The sequence below is a fragment of the Dama dama genome, chromosome 14, assembly GCF_033118175.1.
Source record: "Dama dama isolate Ldn47 chromosome 14, ASM3311817v1, whole genome shotgun sequence".
NCBI classification, from domain to species: Eukaryota; Metazoa; Chordata; class Mammalia; order Artiodactyla; family Cervidae; genus Dama; species Dama dama.
In genome coordinates, this window is record NC_083694.1 from 56,424,066 (window position 1) to 56,445,831 (window position 21,766).

At 38.2% G+C, this 21,766-nt stretch overlaps 1 protein-coding gene across 5 annotated transcripts in view; it reads left to right on the forward strand.

The window, feature by feature from the left end:
• RASAL2 (RAS protein activator like 2) overlaps positions 1 to 21,766 on the forward strand; it is a 383,912-nt gene that overhangs the window by 340,158 nt on the left and 21,988 nt on the right. For 3 of the 5 annotated variants that reach the window (XM_061160792.1, XM_061160790.1, XM_061160794.1), the window contains 9 exons: positions 2,586 to 2,739; positions 4,510 to 4,608; positions 5,167 to 5,721; positions 8,009 to 8,153; positions 14,471 to 14,615; positions 15,248 to 15,484; positions 17,205 to 17,406; positions 19,410 to 19,609; positions 20,605 to 21,466. In XM_061160792.1, coding sequence (XP_061016775.1) covers positions 2,586 to 2,739; positions 4,510 to 4,608; positions 5,167 to 5,721; positions 8,009 to 8,153; positions 14,471 to 14,615; positions 15,248 to 15,484; positions 17,205 to 17,406; positions 19,410 to 19,609; positions 20,605 to 21,466 — 2,599 coding nt within the window. The remainder of the gene's footprint in view (positions 1 to 2,585; positions 2,740 to 4,509; positions 4,609 to 5,166; positions 5,722 to 8,008; positions 8,154 to 14,470; positions 14,616 to 15,247; positions 15,485 to 17,204; positions 17,407 to 19,409; positions 19,610 to 20,604; positions 21,467 to 21,766) is intronic. The other 2 variants (XM_061160793.1, XM_061160791.1) reach the window with 1 other exon arrangement.

Genomic DNA, 21,766 nt, shown 5'->3' on the forward strand with positions numbered 1-21,766 from the left:
AGCATTATAAATACAATGAATAAAGAATTTTATCCACCCCTTTCTCTAAAAAGAAATATATATATATATATATATATATATATATATATATGACTCAGGTAAGTTAATGAAAAACAATACCTAGAAACATTAAACTAGGACAGCAAAGGAAATAGAATGGACGTGAGAGAAAGACTATACTTGCAAGGTGGGACGAAGGGAATCCCTTTTAGTAGGGGCTGGGGATTATCCAGAAACAAATCACTGCTTTGTAAAGTTAAGAGATTCTCCTTCACCCCCAGAATTGCCTCAGTTTTCTCCCTATAGCTTCTGACTCCGAAATTGTTCATGGGAATGGGTGGGACCTCACTGTTCCTTCCTTTCCATCTTAAAATGGTCACATTTGCAGAGCATGCTTCTTTCTTGAGTCCTTCACACTGGCGGCTTCTCCCTGCTGCCTTGGGCTCTAATCTCCTTATAGGTGTAGCACCATGGCAACAGGCCCAGCCTAGAGCCCAGGAACCTTGTTTGTGTTACCTGAGGGGCTGGATGCAGCCTGAAGAAGAGAAGAAAAATATTACCTGTCCTGCAGCCGGTTTAGAAGATGACTTCGTGTTCCGTTTCATGTGTTTCTGTTCTGCTGCTATTGAAGACTTGAAATTACACCTGGAAAACATTTATTCAAAGATGCTATCAGTAACTGAAGGCAGCAGGGGAAACTGTCTTCTGTTGGTTCTTGTCTTCTAACCAGAGTTGTCGTCTGAGATGTAGTTCAGAACAGTGAGTTGCTGTGCTGTGAGATGTGGCCGCGCTATGATTTGGGGGTGCACTCCAAGGTGGCTGCACAGTTGCTTCACGTAGGTAGACATTTATTTGATTTGAGATAACGTTATGTTTTAGAATATTTTCCTAGAGAGTTTAAAAAATAAAAGTAAGGCTTTTGTTGTACGTCTTATTTTAAACATGCCTTCTTCATCTTTCCTGTTGAAAGGCTTACTCCCAGAGCGGGAGAGGCTTCTCTTCTCCAGGCAACTCCTCCTGGGAAAAAGGGGCTGGAATTGTTGTTTCATTTGTATTTAGGAACGGTTATAGTTATCCTGTTGCCTCAACCAGGCTTCCCATGAAGCATACTGGGAAAGGATGTATGGTAATTATGTTAAAATTTGTTTTTGCATTTAGTTATTTATAGTTGATATGCTGTGTCGACAGTATATGACATGACATTGTTCTATCCACTAGAACAAAAGGAAATAAATGTGGAGCTATTAAATTGTTCTATTTTTATGTACAAAACATTAGGTGGGTTTTGTGCAGACTTTGTATTATCAACGGTAAATGTAATTATTGACTCTTTGACCGTAAAAAGACTACTGAATATGAGAGCACATGTTTTATGTGTGGAAAGAAGAATGAACTAAAATCCTAGTCTTAGGATGTTTTTTACTGTATGTATGGAATTTGATTACACAGTGTTGAAATGGAACCAGAAGGGAAAGAGCAGCCTTTAGTACTAGTTTCCTATATCTCATTACTTTATAATTTAACTGCAAGCTACTCTGACATTAAGTAGTTCAGTTCCTTTTAATGTTAACATGGTTATTTCAAGGAAATGAATGAAGCTGCTTATTTAATGCATTTTACAAAAACAAATATCTTTCTACAAGACATTTCTTTTTATCCCTATTACTAGGTACTTCTACTTAAAATATATGTGTTTAACTCTGGGTGTTTCAGTCAATAAATACTATAATCACTGAGTAAAACTGCATAGCTATCCAGTTCTGGATTCAAGAATATTGTGTTTTATATTGTTTGGCTTCACACAGTGAAGTACTAGCTCCTCTAGTGACAAGAGTCACAATTCCCCACATTCCAACGAGGGGACAAAATGAACCAGAACCCCTGAATGGTGTTGACAAAGATCTGTTCTTCTAGATGGGAGTTGGAACATTTCTTTGGAGGGTGGGAAGGTTCTTCAAGGCATTTTTCTGTTCATTCATATTTGTACAATAAAGCATAAATAGAAACAAAAGCTTGCCAGAAAAGAATTCCATATTGAGATGAAAACCAGGCCTTTTGAAAGGCAGGGTCTTGTGCTGAAAAGTTTGGCTTTGTTTCTGAGTATGTATATGTGTGTTTATCCTGCCAAAGCAGTGAAGATATAGCCACTACTATTTTGTCAGTGATAGTAGAGGATAAAGCTATAGCATGGGGGAAGAAAAAGAAACCATTTGTCTTTAAATAAGACCTTTGCATAAAAAAGAAACATGTAAGGTTACCTTGAATGGTATCTATTTCTCCATCTCCAACACAGGAATGAGAAAAAAAAAACCAATGTCTGTGGTGGAGCTTCCAGCTCCCTTGAGATAAGTAAGGTGATAGTACATTTTTGTGTTTTGTTGAAAAAAGAAAGTATGTGTGTGCACACACACATGAATATATATGTGATTTCTATGTGTCCCATGAATATGATCCTATCATTATTACAGATTTATTTTTCTCTTTAGGCATTCATCCATTTGTTGTTAAACCTCCACTGCATTTGACCTTTATTTTCTTATTGGCCAAAGAGTTACACTACCATAAATATCTTTTTCTACTTTTAGGTCTCGTGGGCTGCCTAAACTAAAAGAGTCCCGTTCTCATGAGTCTTTGCTGAGCCCATGCAGTGCTGTGGAATGTCTGGATCTCGGTAGAGGGGAGCCTGTGTCGGTAAAGCCACTCCACAGCAGCATCCTTGGACAAGACTTCTGCTTTGAGGTGGGGAGGTCTAGGAAAAAGGAGGAGGAGTAGACAGCAAAGAGATTTTCTACCCAGTGTTCTTGTGATTGCATTACTGTATTATTGATGATTTGATCATCTCAACTGGTTTTCAGTTACTGAAAATTACCTACTTACAGGGGAAAAATTAGAAATCTGCTAATCTAATTATTTTGGTAATTAAAGTTATTAATGATGGCTTCTCATTCCTTCTGGTTTTGTCTGCTTTCAAAATAAATGAATTCTTCGTGTGTTCTCAGCCGAGATCACAAGATTAATACTAAATTATTGTTAGTATTTTAATCTTTTGGTATTGATAAAGATATCACATAGTATGTTACTACTTTTCTTCTGAAACCCTAAGTCCCCAATTTTAATGATTCTTTGAGGGAAAAATACCAAAACCATAATTTTTTCTAACTAAAACCTGAATGGTTCAAGATCTGGGATCATGTCTTCTTTATTTTTATAATATCTGTGCACTTAGCTAGCTCTCTGGCACATTGCATGTGCCTAATTTCTTCAGTGAACAAACTGCCCTTTACCAGAAAATTATCACTTTTTACAAGGTAATTTTCCCCTCCCAAACTAAATGTACACAATTGGCCATTTGCAAATTTAATTTCAAAACCATCTGTGTACTTGTTAGCATTATGATTTAATTAATTAGCACAAACTTACAAAATTACTAATGATGAGTCCTATGTTAGGTGTTGTAAAAGTTGAAAGATATCTGATACCTGTTCTTTTGGACCTGCCCTATCCAACAGAAATACAGTGGAAGCCATGTGTGTGATTTTAAATTTTATTAAACCCAAATGTTACCACTTCCAACATGTAGCTAAAATAAAATTATCAACTTTTCACCTTGTTTTTTTTAAACTAAGTCGTCAAAATCTGATGTGTGTTTTACACTTAACCGCACATCTCAGTTTGGACTAGCTGTTTTTCAGGTGCTCACTAGCCACCTGTTGTTAGTAGCTACCATATTAGACAGAATGTAACATCTGATCTAATTCACTAGGTTATAAACTAAGAGTAAGTTACTGTGTGAGCCACTTTAGCAATTTGGACAGGTCATTTATTGGTGTTCTTTTTTTATGAAAGTCTCTTAAAGTTTGCCATATTTGTGGAAATCAGTTCAACAGATTGTATGCCAAGACAGGTGTTAGGTTCTAGACATAGAGACAACATACTTCATTTTTAAAGGACATTGATAATAATATTCAAACTAACCTAATGACTGGAAATCAACTGACTGGTTGCCTAATAGAAGAGAAATGGGTTCCAGAGTAATTAACTCAACATGACTAACTCTTTTCAATTTCATGTAGTAGCCTTCTGTAATATTATAGTGTGAAGGCAGTCCCAAGGAATAAGCTGTTAGAGACCTTCTTCCCTTTTTATTTTTTTATTAATTCACTCAGAATTGAGGATATTTATTTGCAGGTAATTTTTAAAGGTATTAATTTAGTTAGCGGTTTTCAGTTTTGTTCTTCCTAAACTGTAGGCCAGTTTTCGGTTCCTAAGCTGAATTCTCAGTGAACTTTGTCCTTACCTGGAGAGGAGGATAGATGCTAAGTAGATAACAAAGCAAAAAGTAAATGTAGACGCACACATAGATATCACAAAACCAGCAAATATCAGTTTGGTTACCGTGTGGTATCATTTGGGTTCATAGCGTGTCCCTAACTCTTAAATGATTCACTTAGGAAGATAGAGCCCCCAAGCCCTGTTTCCTTTTCCTTATCTCTAATCTTTATGTTGAAGGTTACCTACTTAAGTGGAAGTAAATGCTTCAGTTGTAACTCTGCTTCAGAGAGAGATAAGTGGATGGAAAACCTCCGCAGGACAGTTCAACCAAATAAGGTAAGAGTGGCTTTGAATGGCCAAGAAACTGTGTGACTCTGTAAGCAGTAAGTTGATTGAAATAGTACAGTAATACAGTAATATTAATAATACCTTAAATTTTACAGAACTTTTAAACACAAACAGGTGTTTTATTATTTTGTGCTCAAAATAATCTTACTGCAGACAGTATCATGATTTTATCAGTGTGGATAAGAGGACTCAGAGAAGTTACCTGACTAAGTGAGAACCCAGTACAATACACGATAGAAATGGGACTAGAACACAAATTTCTTAATTACTTACATACCTCTATCGTATTTGCAGAAAGCTAATCCCGTTGCCATAAGACTGGCTATATGAGAATTTCTATTACAGGATGTTATTTCTTTAACCCAAGTGAAATAGAATGTATGTGGCTCTCAGAGAGCTTGCTGTTATCTTGAATGATGAGGTAGCAATCCCTTTCATTATTTTTGACTGCCCTTAATGAAGTACATAGTATCACCTACTTTAAGAGGAAAATGTTGTCTTTCTGGGATTTTGGCTCTCAAACACAACTTTGTTACTTCTTTATAGGACAATTGTAGACGAGCTGAAAATGTTCTCCGTTTATGGATTATTGAAGCCAAGGACCTTGCCCCTAAAAAGAAATATTTCTGTGAACTGTGCCTTGATGATACCCTCTTTGCTCGTACAACCAGCAAGACCAAAGCAGACAATATTTTCTGGGGTGAACATTTTGAGTTCTACAGCCTTCCACCTCTTCATAGCATCACAGTTCACATTTATAAAGATGTGGAAAAAAAGAAGAAAAAAGACAAGAATAATTATGTAGGGCTAGTCAACATCCCCACTGCCAGTGTGACTGGTCGCCAGTTTGTAGAAAAGTGGTACCCAGTGAGTACACCTACACCCAACAAAGGAAAGACAGGAGGACCTTCTATTCGGATTAAGTCACGTTTCCAAACCATCACCATTCTGCCTATGGAGCAATACAAAGAGTTTGCAGAATTTGTCACCAGCAACTACACCATGCTATGTTCTGTTCTTGAACCAGTAATCAGTGTGAGAAATAAAGAAGAGCTAGCCTGTGCCTTGGTGCACATTCTTCAAAGCACTGGAAGAGCCAAGGTAAGTAGAAAGGGGGTAGCATTGCCCAGAAAGGAAACCTATTATTGGTTCTTAGATTCAGAAAAAGTGGAGATTATAAAATTAAAGAAGTAAAATGAAGAGTCTAACAAGTATTTATTTAAAGTTTATTTGCACGAAATATAGATACCACCGCTAGCTGTTTATCGCCAAACAAAATAAATGGTAGGACTGGTGTAATAATCCCACAATGTGTGCAAGATTATTTCTCTTTAGTTCCAAAGTGTGTTGTATGACTGTTTTATTCCACACTATATTCTAAATTAAGATTGACTGATGACTATATATATTACCTAGTCACAGAAGGAAGTATTCCTGAATCAGGTTGGTCACTAGCAAGAGTCTTCAAGAGATTAACGTCTGAATTTGGAATTAAAATACCAAGGGATGTTATTGTTAGCTGCCTCATGATAGCCTTACCTCAGTTTATCCTGGATAGAATTAAAAATCTAGGAAGATAGAAAGAGAAATACACTAATTGTATGAAGAACACTAAACAATTGATAGAGTCAGTTGATCAGCCTGAACTGTGGTAATTATCACCTCTGCGAGGCATGTTCACTTAACTAGGCTAAAGTCTGCATTATATTATATGCAAATTGATCATGATAAAATTGTATTTTAGATCTAGAGGAGTTCACAGCTAGAATAGTTTATTTAGAACTGAACAATAAAGTGTTTTTAAGATTTCTTGATACATATCAGAATATATCAATATATTCAATATTTAGTTCCTTATTTAATTGCCTTCCTATTGATTGTCATTTTGATGGTTGAATTTATTAATGATAATTTTGAGCTTTCTGGTATTAAAAAAAATCATGGAAATTTTGACTCTCATCTTTGAAATTGTATGGATGGATATGTTCTTTTTGTTGTTCATTTGCTTGAGGTTCAAGGATATATGTAGGATTTTTTTAACAGCTTTATTGAGGTACAATTTACATATTATAAACCAAATCCATTTAAAGGGAAAAATTCAATGAGTTTTGACAGTTTATGTACCCGTGGAAACCACAGGAATCAAGATACAGAATGTTACCATCACCCCCAGGTTTCTTCCTGTCCCTTAGCATAAGAGTTTTAGTAGTGATTCCTAAGTCTATGACTCTTTTACACTGATGAAAAAAATCCCAGAGTGAACCCCATTAATATTAAAATGCTTAATTTTAAAATAAAATTAAATCAGCATATTCCCTCTGTTTTTTTAATTTTGGAGACTTTGAAATATCCAATGAATATATAATATTCAAAATATATGATGTTAGCAGATTTCAAATTGAATAATGAACACTGAATTTTAAATTAAGTTCCTTAAGACTGTTGAGAAATGAAGCAGCTATTTCTTAAGGGCTTCATTTCTGCTTATGCCTTCCTTCACTATGGATGAGTAGATGGATGAATGAATGGATGGCTAGAGATACATAATTCACGTAGAAAATGAGTTTAGATGTTTAAGAAATTTCATGTTGATACTGTGGACCAATTTGTAACTATTTTATATTGAACACCAAATATGTGTCAGAAACTGTTAAATGCTAGAATATAGAGGTGAACAAAAATAGACAGTGTCTTTGGTCTCATGGGGCTCACAGTCTCTGGGGAAAACAGATATTAGTAAAATAATTACAGAAATGTGTGATTACAGTGAGAAGTGCAGATTTATAAAAAGATACATGATGCCACAAGAATGTGGATTAAGGGGTCCTGACTAATGGAGTTCAGAGGCAGTGTTGGTCAGACTGAGGAGACAAGGTACAAACTAAAATCCAAGGATCCAAGGAATTAACTCCATGGAAATGGAGGCGGAACAAGGGTGGGAGTGAAGCAGAACTGAGAACAGCATTTGCAAAAAACTCTGTGGTGAATAGACAATGTCGTGTGTTAGAAAAGGTTTGACATATTCAAGCCCGCCCCCCCCCGCCCAAAAAGTCCTTGACTGGAGCGCAATGCAAAGAGAATGGTACAAGATGAGGCTGGAAAGGTAGACAGAAAACCAAGAAATATAGAGGCTTGCAGGCCACATGCAGGACTGTAGGCTTTATCCTATGTGCAATGAAAAACCTTTGAAGGAATTTTTAACCAAAGGTTGGTAAGTTGGTAGCACTTCAAATTTTATCCAGAGTGACCTTTTCCCTTCAAATGAATCTGGTAGATTTAGTTTTAAAGCAGCATTCCCAGGATGTCTGACATTTTATCAGTCTCTCCTAACGTGTAGTATTTATTCACATTCAGTTGCTTTCTGCCTGATTGAACATTATTCTACCAGGATTTTCTGACGGACTTGGTGATGTCTGAGGTGGATCGTTGTGGAGAACATGATGTTTTGATCTTCAGAGAGAACACCATTGCCACCAAATCCATTGAGGAATACCTCAAGTTGGTGGGACAACAGTATCTTCACGATGCACTGGGTATGGAGAAGAAAAACATCTCTATTCTTTCCCTTTTGATTTTTAGGTTATTTCACCCTCCTGAAACAACCAACTGGAACTCAAATTCTGAACACTATTTAGTTCCAACTGATTAAAGTGTTAAAATTGGAGTTTCAATTGTAGGAAGTATCTGCAATACTCACCAGGGGAGGAATAGAAGATCTGTTTCTTATACCATGTACCACAAGAAAGCTCATGAGCATAGGCAGCTACGCCCATGCCCTCAAGTTCCTGAGATTCTTGAGACATACAGTGATGTTAGTAATGAGATGTTACATCTAGTTGATCTGTTTCCTCTGAAGTCTTGGGTATTTACATCATGATATATTGGGTTGGCCAAAAGGTTCATTTGGGTTTTTCCATACCATCTTATGGAAAAACTACAACAGACTTTCTGGCCAACCCAATAAATACATTACCTAAGTTTTGAAAGTGTTAGCATTTGTTATCATGCATCAGAAACGGAGAAAGTCCTGCCAGTTCCCACGACTCCCAATTTCTGCCTAGAAGACCTACAGAATTTTTCATGACAACTAAGTTTTCTCCAGTCAGTAGTTCTTACTGACTGGGTCACCCACTTACAGCTCCATGTTTGGTCATAAACTTCAGGTGTTAGCACTTGAGTAAGGCACTGTGCTTGGCACTTCAATGTACATTATGATAAAGCAGACATGAGTTCCTTAAAGAACATTGTCATTTTCTTTATCTTTATGTCCCCAGTACTTCACACAGAATGTTAGAACAGCATTGTCCTAAAGAAACTTAATGTGAGTCACATGTAATTTATATTTTCTAGTAGTCACAATATAAAAAGGGGGCAAGAGAAACAGGTAAATTTAATTTCAATAACATTTTATTCAAACCAGTATATCCAAATATTAGTTAATATAAGATCAATATAAGAATTATGAACAAAATACTTTACCTTTTTCATGCTTTTTGAAATTATGTGTATTTTATCTACATTTATTGCATGCTCAGTTTGCAGTAGCCACATTTCAAGTGCTCAATAGTCACACATGACTGTCAAGAGTAGACAGGTGTGTGTTGAAGGCAAGAAATAAGACTGAATGAGGTAATCACCAATGAGGTAATAGGACTTGGCAATTCTTCAGTTTGTGGGAATGGGGCAGGGTGTGGTAGGGGAGGAGGTCAAATATTACAGTCAATTTGGGGCCTTTGCGAGTGACAAGAAAGATGATGAGATTCTTAACAGAAAGAGAACATAAAAGTAACACGCTTGAAAGAATGAGAAATTATATTTTCACTTCACATGTATTTAACTTGAAGTTCAAGCGGGAAGTCCCAGGGGTTCTAAGTAGGACATCCCAAGACTTCTGTCTAGCTGGCTGGTGGAAGTTTAGGACTAAGTTACCCATGTGGAGGGAATCAGTGAAACTACCAGATTACAGGAGAAGGAAGAGAATAGGGCCAAAGACAGATCTTACAGTGTTCCTGGCTTATGGTACAAAGGAAGCAGAGGAATGAGAGAAGAGATCGGAGACAGAGGAAGTGTGCATGCACATGCAAAAAAAAAAGAAGGAAAAGAGTCTTAGACACCAAGAGGGAAAAAGCATTAAGAGAATCAGAGATTAAGGAAGGTAAAGATTCAAAGAAAAACATGGCTGTTGATTTTGCTCATTAATGATGCCTGGGATTGTTCTCAGGAGCCAGGTAACAGGAGGTAAAAAGTGAATGACTGCTCAAGAAACAGCAGGTATGACACTGTGTTGGACTGTGAGTGCTGGACTCACTGTAGCAGCAGTTAATTCCTACTCTAGAGAAGTAAGTTTTTTCTTCTCCTGCTTCCTGTCTTCATTTTTTAATTTTTTAAGTCATATACTTTAAGATCTAACGGGATTTTAGAAGAATGGCAAAAATGGATTTTCATTGACATTAGGAAAGGTACAGAATCAGTCTCACATAAAAAGCTTATTATAGTCATATCATGAATTATATATCATAGCTTGCTTTAATGATTTGCACCACCTTATAAAAAGCAATAATGATGCATCTCAAACAGTATTCTCTATTCTGGGGAGATAAAGAGGTAGATATTTGTCGACCATCTACTGCTTAAAAATCAAATATTCATATTCCCCCATTCAGTGGACTAACCAGGATTTCCAAATGGAATAATTCCTGAAGTGAAAAGGAGAGACAGGTCCTTTGATAGAACAGTTAGTAATTAAATAGCTGATTGACTCATTGAGATATGAAAATTAATTCAGTGAGCAGGTGAAGAAATTCACGTAACCCCACAAAGATCTCTTTTATCATATTTGTAACCCAAGAGCAAGGGCCAGGGTGGTGAAAATGACTGCTGCTTCCAAGACACAAGCAAAATCAATTAGTAAGCTTCTTCAGAGCAGAGATGCTACTGTCTTCTCCCCATATTTCTAGTTAGCCTTTTAATCCTAGATTCTTGGTAACTGATTTTTCTCCTATATTTTATTTGTTTATGACAAATTCTGTTTTGAGAACAGTTTACAGTCTTAGCACCAGTGTAAATTAAGACTTATTTTATATGGTTCAAAATAGTAATAAGTGATTTTCCAAAAGTAACCCTGAAGAAGTGCAAAAATTTTAGTTCCCTTAGAAAGATTATTTTTTTCATCATAGGATACTGTACTTGGGACAGCAGGTGCCTCTAATTACACAATTAAATAAGGCTTCATGGTAAGTTTTAAATAAAAAGACTTCACAGTGAAGTCTTAGTAAAACCAAAAAATCACATTAATAAGTACAGCTGAGCACTCTGAATAATTCAAGTTTTAGTGTATTTCATACACTTTGGGCAAAAAAAATAGATGTTATTTGCAGACTGCCTGAAGAATGCTTAGAGAAAACTGAGTTAAAAGTTGCCAATCAAATTAAAGAATATCTGCCTGCTTTTTAGCCAGTCTTCATTTATCTTGATTAAAAGCATTAAGGTTGATAGCATAGACTCTGCCTCAGTTAGACTTAAATCTTTCATCCATTAACCCCTTTTACTTTTCTAATTGAAATCAGATTTCATGTTGCTGTCCTGTGACACACAGGAAACACCATCTTCTGTGACATACAGAAAAAGGTTCTAAAATGGCCTGATTTCCACCATTGATGGCAGAGGCAAATTTCCTTTTAACAATAATATGTCTGTGCCTATTGGCTTATTTCTACACATGAAATTTGGGTGCTAGATAGTAATGAGATAATGAAACGTTATAGAACATTGTAGACAAACTCAAATGTAAACATTTAAACACCCTTCCTGTTTGTCCCTAATCTCTCCCCCCCTCCCCCCGCCGCCCCCCCAAGGCCAGAGAGCAGACGTGAAAGGATCAAATCTGTCTCCATAATTGTGATCTGCTAAACAGTCTCTAGGTGAAGATCCATAAAAGTTCACTTTTCAGTGTGGTGCTTTCCACACTATCAGACACATAGGTTATAGTTTCAAAAATGAAAAGAGTTTTCTCAGTTTCAGAGGATTTTAAATATAATCAGGTAAAAAGAAAAAAACTTGAGACCATCAATTTACTTCCAGACCCTTGAGTTATTTATTTGGTTCTTTTTTTGAAGAAAAAAGAGAAAAATACTCTCAAGATTCACAAGTTAGTATTATTTCCCCAGAATAGGTAGAACTCATTAAGCCAAATATTAATGATATAAATTTAGAGGTGGATTGATTTTTACATGAAGTATTTGACATTGATGACTTAGTTTTAAATTCAGGTACTCTTTAAATGAGGTGAAATGTATGGGAGCATGTAGCATAGGTGACATTGAGAATGTGTTCAGAAGAAATCTTGTGAGCCTTGGTAAACAATTTAAAAGTCTTTTTACTTTGTTTTTTTTCACTGTATGAAAAGTTATTTTAAAACTACAAAGTGTGTACATAACACTTACTGTATGGAGCCCCTACTAAGCACCCAGGCACCGTATTAGACACTTTTCTTTTCATGCCCTGTTCCTCACCATAGCTCTAGTGGGTTGGAGTTCTTTTTTTTTTTTTTCTTTTTCAACCTTCTTTTTATTTATTTATTTATTTTTTTCATTTATTTTTATTAGTTGGAGGCTAATTACAATATTGTAGTGGTTTTTGCCATACATTGACATGAATCAGCCATGGATTTACATGTGTTCCCCATCCTGATCCCCCCTCCCACCTCCCTCCCCACCCGATCCCTCTGGGTCATCCCAGTGCACCAGCCCTGAGCACTCGTCTCATGCATCCAACCTGGGCTGGTGATCTGTTTCACCCTTGATAGTATACTTGTTTCAATGCTGTTCTCTCAGATCATCCCACCCTCGCCTTCTCCCACAGAGTCTGTTCTGTACATCTGTGTCTCTTTTTCTGTTTTGCATAAAGGGTTGTCGTTACCATCTTTCTAAATTCCATATATATGTGTTAGTATACTGTATTGGTCTTTATCTTTCTGGCTTACTTCACTCTGTATAATGGGCTCCAGTTTCATCCATCTCATTAGAACTGATTCCAATGTATTCTTTTTAATGGCTGAGTAATATTCCATTGTGTATATGTACCACAGCTTTCTTATCCATTCGTCTGCTGATGGGCATCTAGGTTGCTTCCATGTGCTGGCTATTATAAACAGTGCTGTGATGAACATTGGGGTACACGTGTCTCTTTCAGTTCTGGTTTCCTCAGTGTGTGTGCCCAGGAGTGGGATTGCTGGGTTGGAGTTCTTAACGCTATTTTCCAAATAAGGCACCCGAAACTCAGACTAGTTAAGTGATTTTTCAGGCCCCCACAGTTGGTTAAGTGATGGGTCCAGGGTTTGACCCTAGATCTGTCTGGTTCCACAGCCTTCAATTTTTCTCTGTACCACTTTCCTTTCTGTGCATCACTTAAATTCCTGTCCTCCAAGCATCTTACTTCCAAATAATCACTTCCCATCCTCTATCACAGCTATTTTTTTTTACCTTTCACTTAGCTTAGCACTAGCCATTTTGATAGAAAATGCTCTTTGTTATTGCTTCTGCTTCTTAATTTTTTTGTAGAAATTACTGTTCACTTCCATGATATCTATTAGTAACTAGCCTGAACTTCAGTTACTATAAGCAGATTTGGAAGGAGCTTTGAAAGACCTACTCCTCTTTCATAAAGACGTATTAAAAAAAAGAAAACTGTACTATCATCTCTGACAACTAATTTTTGAGCTCCTGCAATGCTTTGGGGGAGAAGGCAATGGCAACCCACTCCAGTACTCTTGCCTGGAAAATCCCATGGACAGAGGAGCCTGGTAGGCTGCAGTCCATGGGGTTGCTCAGAGTTGGACACAACTGAGCGACTTCACTTTCACTTTTCACTTCCATGCATTGGAGAAGGAAATGGCAACCCACTCCAGTGTTCTTGCCTGGAGAATCCCAGGGATGGAGGAGCCTGGTAGGCTTGCCGTCTATGGGGTCACACAGAGTCGGACACAACTAAAGCGACTTAGCAGCAGCAGCAGCAATGCTTTGGAACTATTTGATAGGCTTGGGATTTGAACTTGAATAGAACCCAGTCCCTGATCTTCAGTCGTATTCATCCTGAAGGATACGAGTGAACAAGTAAGCACAAAATAGCGTGAAGCATAGAACAGAACAGATACAAGGTATGGTTCATAGAGGAGGGTAAACAGATTAGGTAAAGATTTGCTGTTTCAGGAAATACTGGGCATATATCTACAAAGGATGAGATGTATGAACAGGGCACCTAAACTAAATTTTTTTGGAAAAACATCCAAGTTATATAAAGAGATGTTGTTCTATGTGCTATGTTGAATTACTATCCCCATTAGGAGAGGTGGGCCTAGAAACCCTTACTTGAATCTTGAGTTTGGCATTCAGTTTGGCACCAGTATTAGCCCTTAAAAGCATAGGTGGGCTATTTATTCAGACCTGGGGTATTTATTCTTCTAAAATAGTAATAACATTATTCATAAGGTAGAGAGGCCTTTAATGAGTTCCTGCTAATTAAATATATTCATGGTTTCAGATAAAAGATGTAAAGCTGTAGTATTTTTTAAAGTAGTTTCATTATTCTTTTTATAAATATCATGATGACAATGTTAATGAGTGCTGTTTTTCCACTTCCAGGATAAAGAAAATAAACATGACATGTAGGAGGTGGTAAATCTTAGATTCCAAAGCAATAACCCTTTGTGAACAGTCTTTCGTGCCCTCTGTGTCAGGCATCAGAAAGAGTTCCCTATTACACATTTTAGTACAGAAATCCTAAATTCTTTTGTTATATTCAGGAAGACACTATTTATAGTTATCCGATCCATCATCTTCTATTCTTCAAATAGGGGAGTTCATCAAAGCTTTGTATGAGTCAGATGAAAACTGTGAAGTGGATCCCAGCAAATGTTCATCCAGTGAACTTCTGGACCATCAGAGCAACCTGAAAATGTGCTGTGAGCTGGCTTTCTGCAAGATCATCAACTCTTACTGGTGAGGTGCTGTCAGTGCTTCATCCCCTGCTCATGGAACTTGCCTTTTTTCCTCATGAAAGTTATCAGTGTTAACTGTGGTTTCCCAACCAAAGGAAGAGAAGTTGAAAGTTTCCCTAATACAGTTTTGCCTAAAATCTAAACCTATATTGTAAGAAGTCCCCCTGAACTATCTACATAAATGTAATCTTTCCCCAGAATATTAACACCATATCCTCTAATACCAAAAGTACTTTAAGGACTTTTAAACATATTTAATAGTGTCAAAACAGATGCGTTAATGATTTCTGATCGCTGTTCTCACCAGCAGTCGGTGAGATTTTAGATTTGTGATGAGCAGTCTGTAGAGAGATTGTGCTGAGCTAGAGTAAACCACATGGATTAGTCAGGAGCTGCATGCCGTCTTCCCACTTTGCAAAACCTAGTTTACACTCGTTCCTGAGATTCACAGCATCAGGTTTCTGGTCTCCATCTGGACATCTATGATTTGTCCACCACCTCTCAGCCGTGCATCAGACGGAGTTCTCTCTGTTATTCCCTCCTCATAGCCTGACTCTGTGGGGCCACAGTGGGATCCACCCGGGCTTTTTTGGGTTCTAGTACTTTTACATTTGGTCTTTCTTTCTTCCCCAGTGTTTTTCCTCGTGAGCTGAAAGAAGTGTTTGCATCCTGGAAGCAGCAGTGCCTGAACCGTGGCAAGCAGGACATCAGCGAGCGGCTCATCAGCGCCTCGTTGTTTCTCCGCTTTCTGTGCCCGGCCATCATGTCTCCCAGTCTCTTCAACCTCATGCAGGAGTATCCTGATGACCGCACATCTCGGACTCTGACTCTCATTGCCAAGGTCATCCAGAACCTGGCCAACTTTGCCAAGTAGGTGGAGCTACCATAACCACTTTCTAAAAACATCACTTAAAAGTACATTTGGCCTAACCTTTAGATGAGCATGGGGCACCTTATCACTCATGTTACATGATTTTCATCATGATGTTATTAAAAACAGCAAAAAGGTTGACATCACTTTGAATAGTCACTTTGTAGAGAAATGGATTACTAATCCATGCATCCAATGGAATATATGCAACTACTACAAAATGTGTTTATGAATAGTATGGAAAATGATAAAGATATAATATGGTAAATGAAAAGTGCTATTTAAAAGAAGAGATAGGACAAAAAAAAGATAGCCAAAAAAAGAGATAGGACACAAAATGGTGTATATGCTTTCATCCTCCAATATGATATTGCAAAAACCTAAATATAAAAAAGTTGGGAAGGAATTGGCCTGACCCCTTCAAAGAAGTCAGTATCATGAAAAATGGAAAAGATGAAGTGGGGACTATTCTGGATAAAAGAGAGAATGCAGTGTTTGGATCTGAATTGGAAAAAAATTTATTAAAATCATTTTAGGAACAACTGGTGAAATAGGAACTCTATATGAGATGATTTATAAATAATGTTTTCTTATAGTTTCAGTGTGATAATGGCATTGGTATGTGTAAGAGTCATTCATTATTCTAGAGAAGTAGGTACTAATGTACTTAGGGGTTATGTCTGCAACTTAGTTTAAAATGGTTCAATCAGAAAAAGAAAGAGAGAAGGTGAAAACAGACTTGGCAAAATGTGAACAGTTGGTTAATGTAGGTAAATGGCATATGGGTGTACACTGTATATTCTTTGAAATTTTCTGTAGTTTTAAACTTTTTCAAAAAGAAGTTAGGAGAAAGCAGCTGGAGAAGAAATACACTGAACTGTAAACAGCAGATATGTTTAGGCGGTAGAATTGGTACAGCCATCCTTTTTCCTTCCCACTTTTCAGTGTTTTCAAATTTTTCTTAAGTTTGTGTAATTTTTATAGTTTATAGGAAATAATTTTAAGAAATCACTGAGAAGCAATTCACACTGGCAGAATTGATCCCAGATTTTCTCAATATTGAGGCTTAAGTATGTTTCTAGTAGCAATGTATTGAAGGAAAAATTAGAACTTCAATGAGACACATTGTTTTCTAGCATGTAGTTCTTTGAAAGTGCACGAGTTTAATTTTGTGTGCACTACATATATGCCAACAGAGAAATCTATGTTTACCCATATTTGATCTAATTCTTATAAAACTTGTTGCTGGTTTATTTTGGAACATGTTCTTCAGATTTAAGCGAGGCCCAGAAGATAGCTAGAACCTAGGCAGACAAAGAAGAGAGGAAATAATAGAATATTATCTAATATATCTAATAGAAATAAGTAGCATAAGCAAAAGTTTGGAGAAGAAAAGAAGTATAATATATTTGGGACACTTTGAAGAAGCTAGTATACTGAGGTTTATACTGATAATGAACGTTTATACTGGCTTTAAATACCAGGGGGAAAGGACTTTGTCTTTACCCTATAGAGAATAGAAAGCTATTCAAAGTTTTTGAGTATTAATGTAATATTAATAAAGTATGTTTTAATACTTATCACTTACAGATAATAAAACAAATTAGTCACCTCCCCAAAATAAAAAAAAAAAGTATAGCTCTGTGTAAAATCAATTCAAAATGATCACATCTCTTTTCCTGAATATGTTCTTTCTCATTTTCTCTCCCTCTACTTCAGATTTGGTAACAAAGAGGAATACATGGCATTCATGAATGATTTTTTAGAGCATGAATGGGGCGGAATGAAGCGCTTTCTTTTGGAGATCTCTAATCCAGACACCATCTCAAACACACCAGGCTTTGATGGTTACATTGATTTGGGCCGAGAGCTTTCAGTTTTGCATTCCTTACTGTGGGAAGTAGTTTCTCAACTTGATAAGGTAAAGGAGGCTGGAAGGGCAATGGGAGATGGGAGGTAGAGAACCCTAAGCCACATGAATTCTGGAGAGTGTCTACGGAGTGATCCTTTTGACCTGAAAGTCTGGGAGGAAATTGTTATTATTTCTGAGCAAGGAAATTCTAGAAAGCCACGAAATTATTAACATTTATTTTAAAATAGTTACCTTGATTAATGGGGTATATATTTCTAAAAATATGTGTGTGTATTTGCCTAGAAACTAATATTGGATATTGATGTGTGATCCGTTATTCATGGAGTGTAGAATGAGATGAAACCTCATATAGCAATTTCTAACAAAAGTGTGGACTTAAAAAAGTACTAAAACTATCGTGTTTAAGTAACTTACCATGAGATTTATTTTATCATGCAAGTCAGAGGGTTTAATATAACTATCGGTGTCTATAGAGATATATGGGATCTGAAAATCCTTATTTTTTTCCTCTGTAGATGTGAATTAATATAGAAAATGATCATTTTAATCATTTATTTTCTGACTATAAGCTAAGAATTATATATCATATTAATAACTAAATGTATACCTGTCAATCATTTTCTTCCTTCTGGAATTTTGCAAAGAGGAATAGAATTTATTATGGAAAACAGTCTAACATATTTTGGCTAGGTTTATCACAATAATTGTTTATTGATGTTTTTGTTTGCCACAGATACTTTATAAGTATCTGTGGTGGTATGTTAGAATAACTTCAGAAAACAAAATTATTTTAATTATTTTTCTGTAATAAGAATTTATTTTCCTCTATTTCCTATTATCTTTAAAAATGACACACCAATAAAATAGGGAAGAAGGGAGTAAAACCTACTAAAAAAGACCACTTTCCTAAGGAAATAGAAATGGTAGAGTGTCCACTGGTACTAACACCTTTGTAAAATAATAAACTGTTTCTTATTCTCATGGACCCATTAGATTTTAAGTTGCGGCTATGCTAAGGGTAGATTCCTTGAATATGAATCTTGGCTCAAGAGAGTCGAAGGAGTAAAGACATTCTTCAGATGTCCTTTGTCCTCAACCAGGAGTCCACCGAGTGTGGAAGAGTCAGGGAAAACCCAGAGACAGCCACATAAAACTACCTAATGGTTAAGGTTCCCATAAGGCCCCATGAGAATAATTCCCCAAAGGAAAAAATGATTGAGATGGATAAAGCAAGCTGTAAAAGGTTATTCTTCACTGAATAACACCATCAGTGGGCTGCAGATACAGTTATAATATCTTGTGAAATCAACCTGGTGTATTCAGGGGCAGAGTCTTTTTAACAGGCTTTGCTGTGTAAACACACTTTCTCCTTTTTAATTAACCTGTTTGGTCCTGGGAACCAGCAGGTGCCTCTAGAGGTATCTCATAGAGTTTATCTGATTTTGCTGTTTAAACAAAAACATTGTCTTGCTGATGCAAATTCAGTCGGCCGTAGGTCAGCGTTCCCAAAGTTAAATGACTAACGGATGACAGTTATCAACTCTGTGGCCTGCAGTGCTCTGGACCCCTGAATGCATCACCTTCTTGTATGCTGGCATGCATTTCTTTCCTCACATGATCCCTTGTCTTTGGAAGTTTCATCACACTAGCCAGTCCTCTAGTCCTAAAGTCCTTTTTGGTTAGAAGGTGTTTGGTTCTTCCCCTCCCTTCCCCTGCCTTGATCTAGCAGCCTCCCAAAGATTTAGTTTGCTTTGCATGCCTATTTTAGTTGGAATGGCAATAGTTTGGTTGTTTTGAGCATGTCTTTTAATTTTTATTTGCATAATCCTAATTTCTATTTCCTTTCTTTCCTCAATGTCTGCTGCATCTTGTTCCGCCTCCTCCATTCATCTCGACGCCATGGTTCTGCTGCTCCATAACAATGCATTATGAACCTGCCACTCCCATACGCAAACACCTACCCTTCCCTCCAACCTCCACCCCTCCATCAATGGCATCGTTGTCCCAAAAACAATCTGTGGTGGATATCGCAATGCTTATTATCCAATTAGGGTGAAAATTCCTTCCTACAGGCGACCGTGGCAAAATTGGGACCTCTCCCTCGTGTTCTTGCTGATATTACCAAATCTCTGACTAATCCTACACCAATACAACAGCAACTGAGACGCTTCACTGAGCATAACTCCAGTCCAAATGTCAGTGGAAGCCTCTCCTCTGGGCTGCAGAAAATATTTGAAGACCCTACTGACAGGTATGAACTTAGGAAAGAACTGGAACTGCTTGCCTCAGAGGGAGATGATGTTTAGAGATTTGTGGGGAAATCTATCGAACTTCCTTGTTGAATTTACAGTTTTAAAGTCATGAGCAGTTGGAAAGAATCTTCTGAGATAAATCCAATTGTTTGTCATAATAATACGCATAATCTAGGATACTTTTTTCCTAAAATGATACTTTTTACAGTTGTATTCAAAAAACTTATTTAAATAAAAAAGCCTGGGTTTCCCTGGTGGCTCAGACAGTAAAGAATCTGCCTGCAATGCAGGAGCCCCAGGTTCAATCCCTGGGTCAGGAAGATCCCCTGGAGAAGAGAATGACTACCCACTCCAGTATTCTTGCCTGGAGAATCCCATGGACAGAGGAACCTGGCAGGCAATACAATCCATGGGGTCTTACAGAGTCAGACAGGACTGAGTGACTTAAAAAAACATATGTCCTGCCTAATAGAAGACTAAGGGCTCTATGAAATTGGTATTTTCATGTATTGTATCACTCAGAGATCTGAGAACCTCAGTTGAAATCAATTTAGAACTGGCTGTCTCAGCTGGACAGGTGGATACAATGTTGACACTTAGACTTTGTTTTCTATATTGGCAAGACCTGTCCCTATAGTAGGGATCCTTTGGTTGTATACTCAGGGCTTCTGGAAGGGTTAGACAACTAATTAACTATGAATTGGAATACCCCGGGTAGTTTAAAACTTAACTAGGAAATGATTGGATTTCTAGTAAAAATCTAAGACGGTGATGGAGGTGCTCTACACAGTGTTATCGCCCACCTTTGGAGAAAAACTGAAAATGTTGGATCTTAGATTCTGAGTATTGTCATGATGAAATCTGGGCCTAGAAACGAGTAAGTGAGGCTCCCAGGGCCTGTGAGCTTTCTGAGGAGTTTATATGCCAGAGTTGAGGAAATCTTAACTGTTAAATTTGCCTCAGGAGTGATGAAGGGTCCTTTCTTTTTTCACAGTGATTTGCACAAACTAAAATCCCCAAGCCAGGACAACACAGACAGTTACTTCAGAGGAAAGACGTTATTGCTGGTCCAGCAAGCCTCCTCCCAGAGCATGACTTACTCAGAAAAGGATGAAAAAGAAAGTAGCCTTCCCAATGGCCGCAGCATCTCCCTTATGGACCTTCAGGAGACGCACGCCGCCCAAGCGGAGCATGCATCTGTGATGCTCGACATGCCCATGCGCTTGACCGGAAGCCAGCTCTCCATAACTCAGGTGGCCAGCATCAAGCAACTGCGGGAGGCTCAGAGCACCCCGCAGAGTGCACCCCAAGTGCGAAGGCCCCTGCACCCAGCCTTGAACCAGCCAGGCAGCCTCCAGCCCCTGTCCTTCCAGAACCCTGTCTATCACCTCAGTAACCCCATTCCTGCAATGCCAAAGGCCTCTGTGGACTCCAGTTTGGAGAACCTAAGCACTGCCAGTTCCAGGAGCCAAAGTAACAGTGAAGACTTCAAACTCAGCGGACCCAGCAACAGCAGCATGGAGGACTTCACCAAACGGAGCACGCAGAGTGAGGACTTCTCCAGGCGCCACACCGTGCCCGACAGACACATACCTCTCGCCCTGCCACGGCAGAACAGCACGGGGCAGACCCAGCTCCGGAAGATGGACCCGGCGGCGCTGGGCGCCCGAGCCAAAGCCCCGCCGTCCCTGCCGCACAGTGCCTCCCTGCGGAGCACCGGGAGCATGTCGGTGGCATCGGCGGCTCTGGTGGCCGAGCCCCTGCAGAACGGGAGCCGGTCCCGACAGCAGTCCTCTTCCTCCAGAGAGAGCCCGGTCCCCAAAGTGAGAGCCATCCAGAGGCAGCAGACCCAGCAGGTAGGGGCGAGCGCCAGAGCGGGACTGCCCGCCGCTTGGTCCTGCTGTGTCCTCGGGTCTCTGTCCATACATCACTGGGAAATGCAGTCACTAACGGGGTTTCCGCTTAAAACGATATTCTGCAACCTTTTAATGGAAAGAGGAAATGAAAAGTTTGGGAGGTTTCTGGCTAGGTGAGGCAGCGGAATGTAGCCTGACTCAACACCCAGGCGCGGGGTCGCCCTTCCATCTCTTCAAGCTGCTGAGCTACCTCTCAGCACCCAGCACAAATCTGTGATGCTGAGTGAATGGTTAGAAATT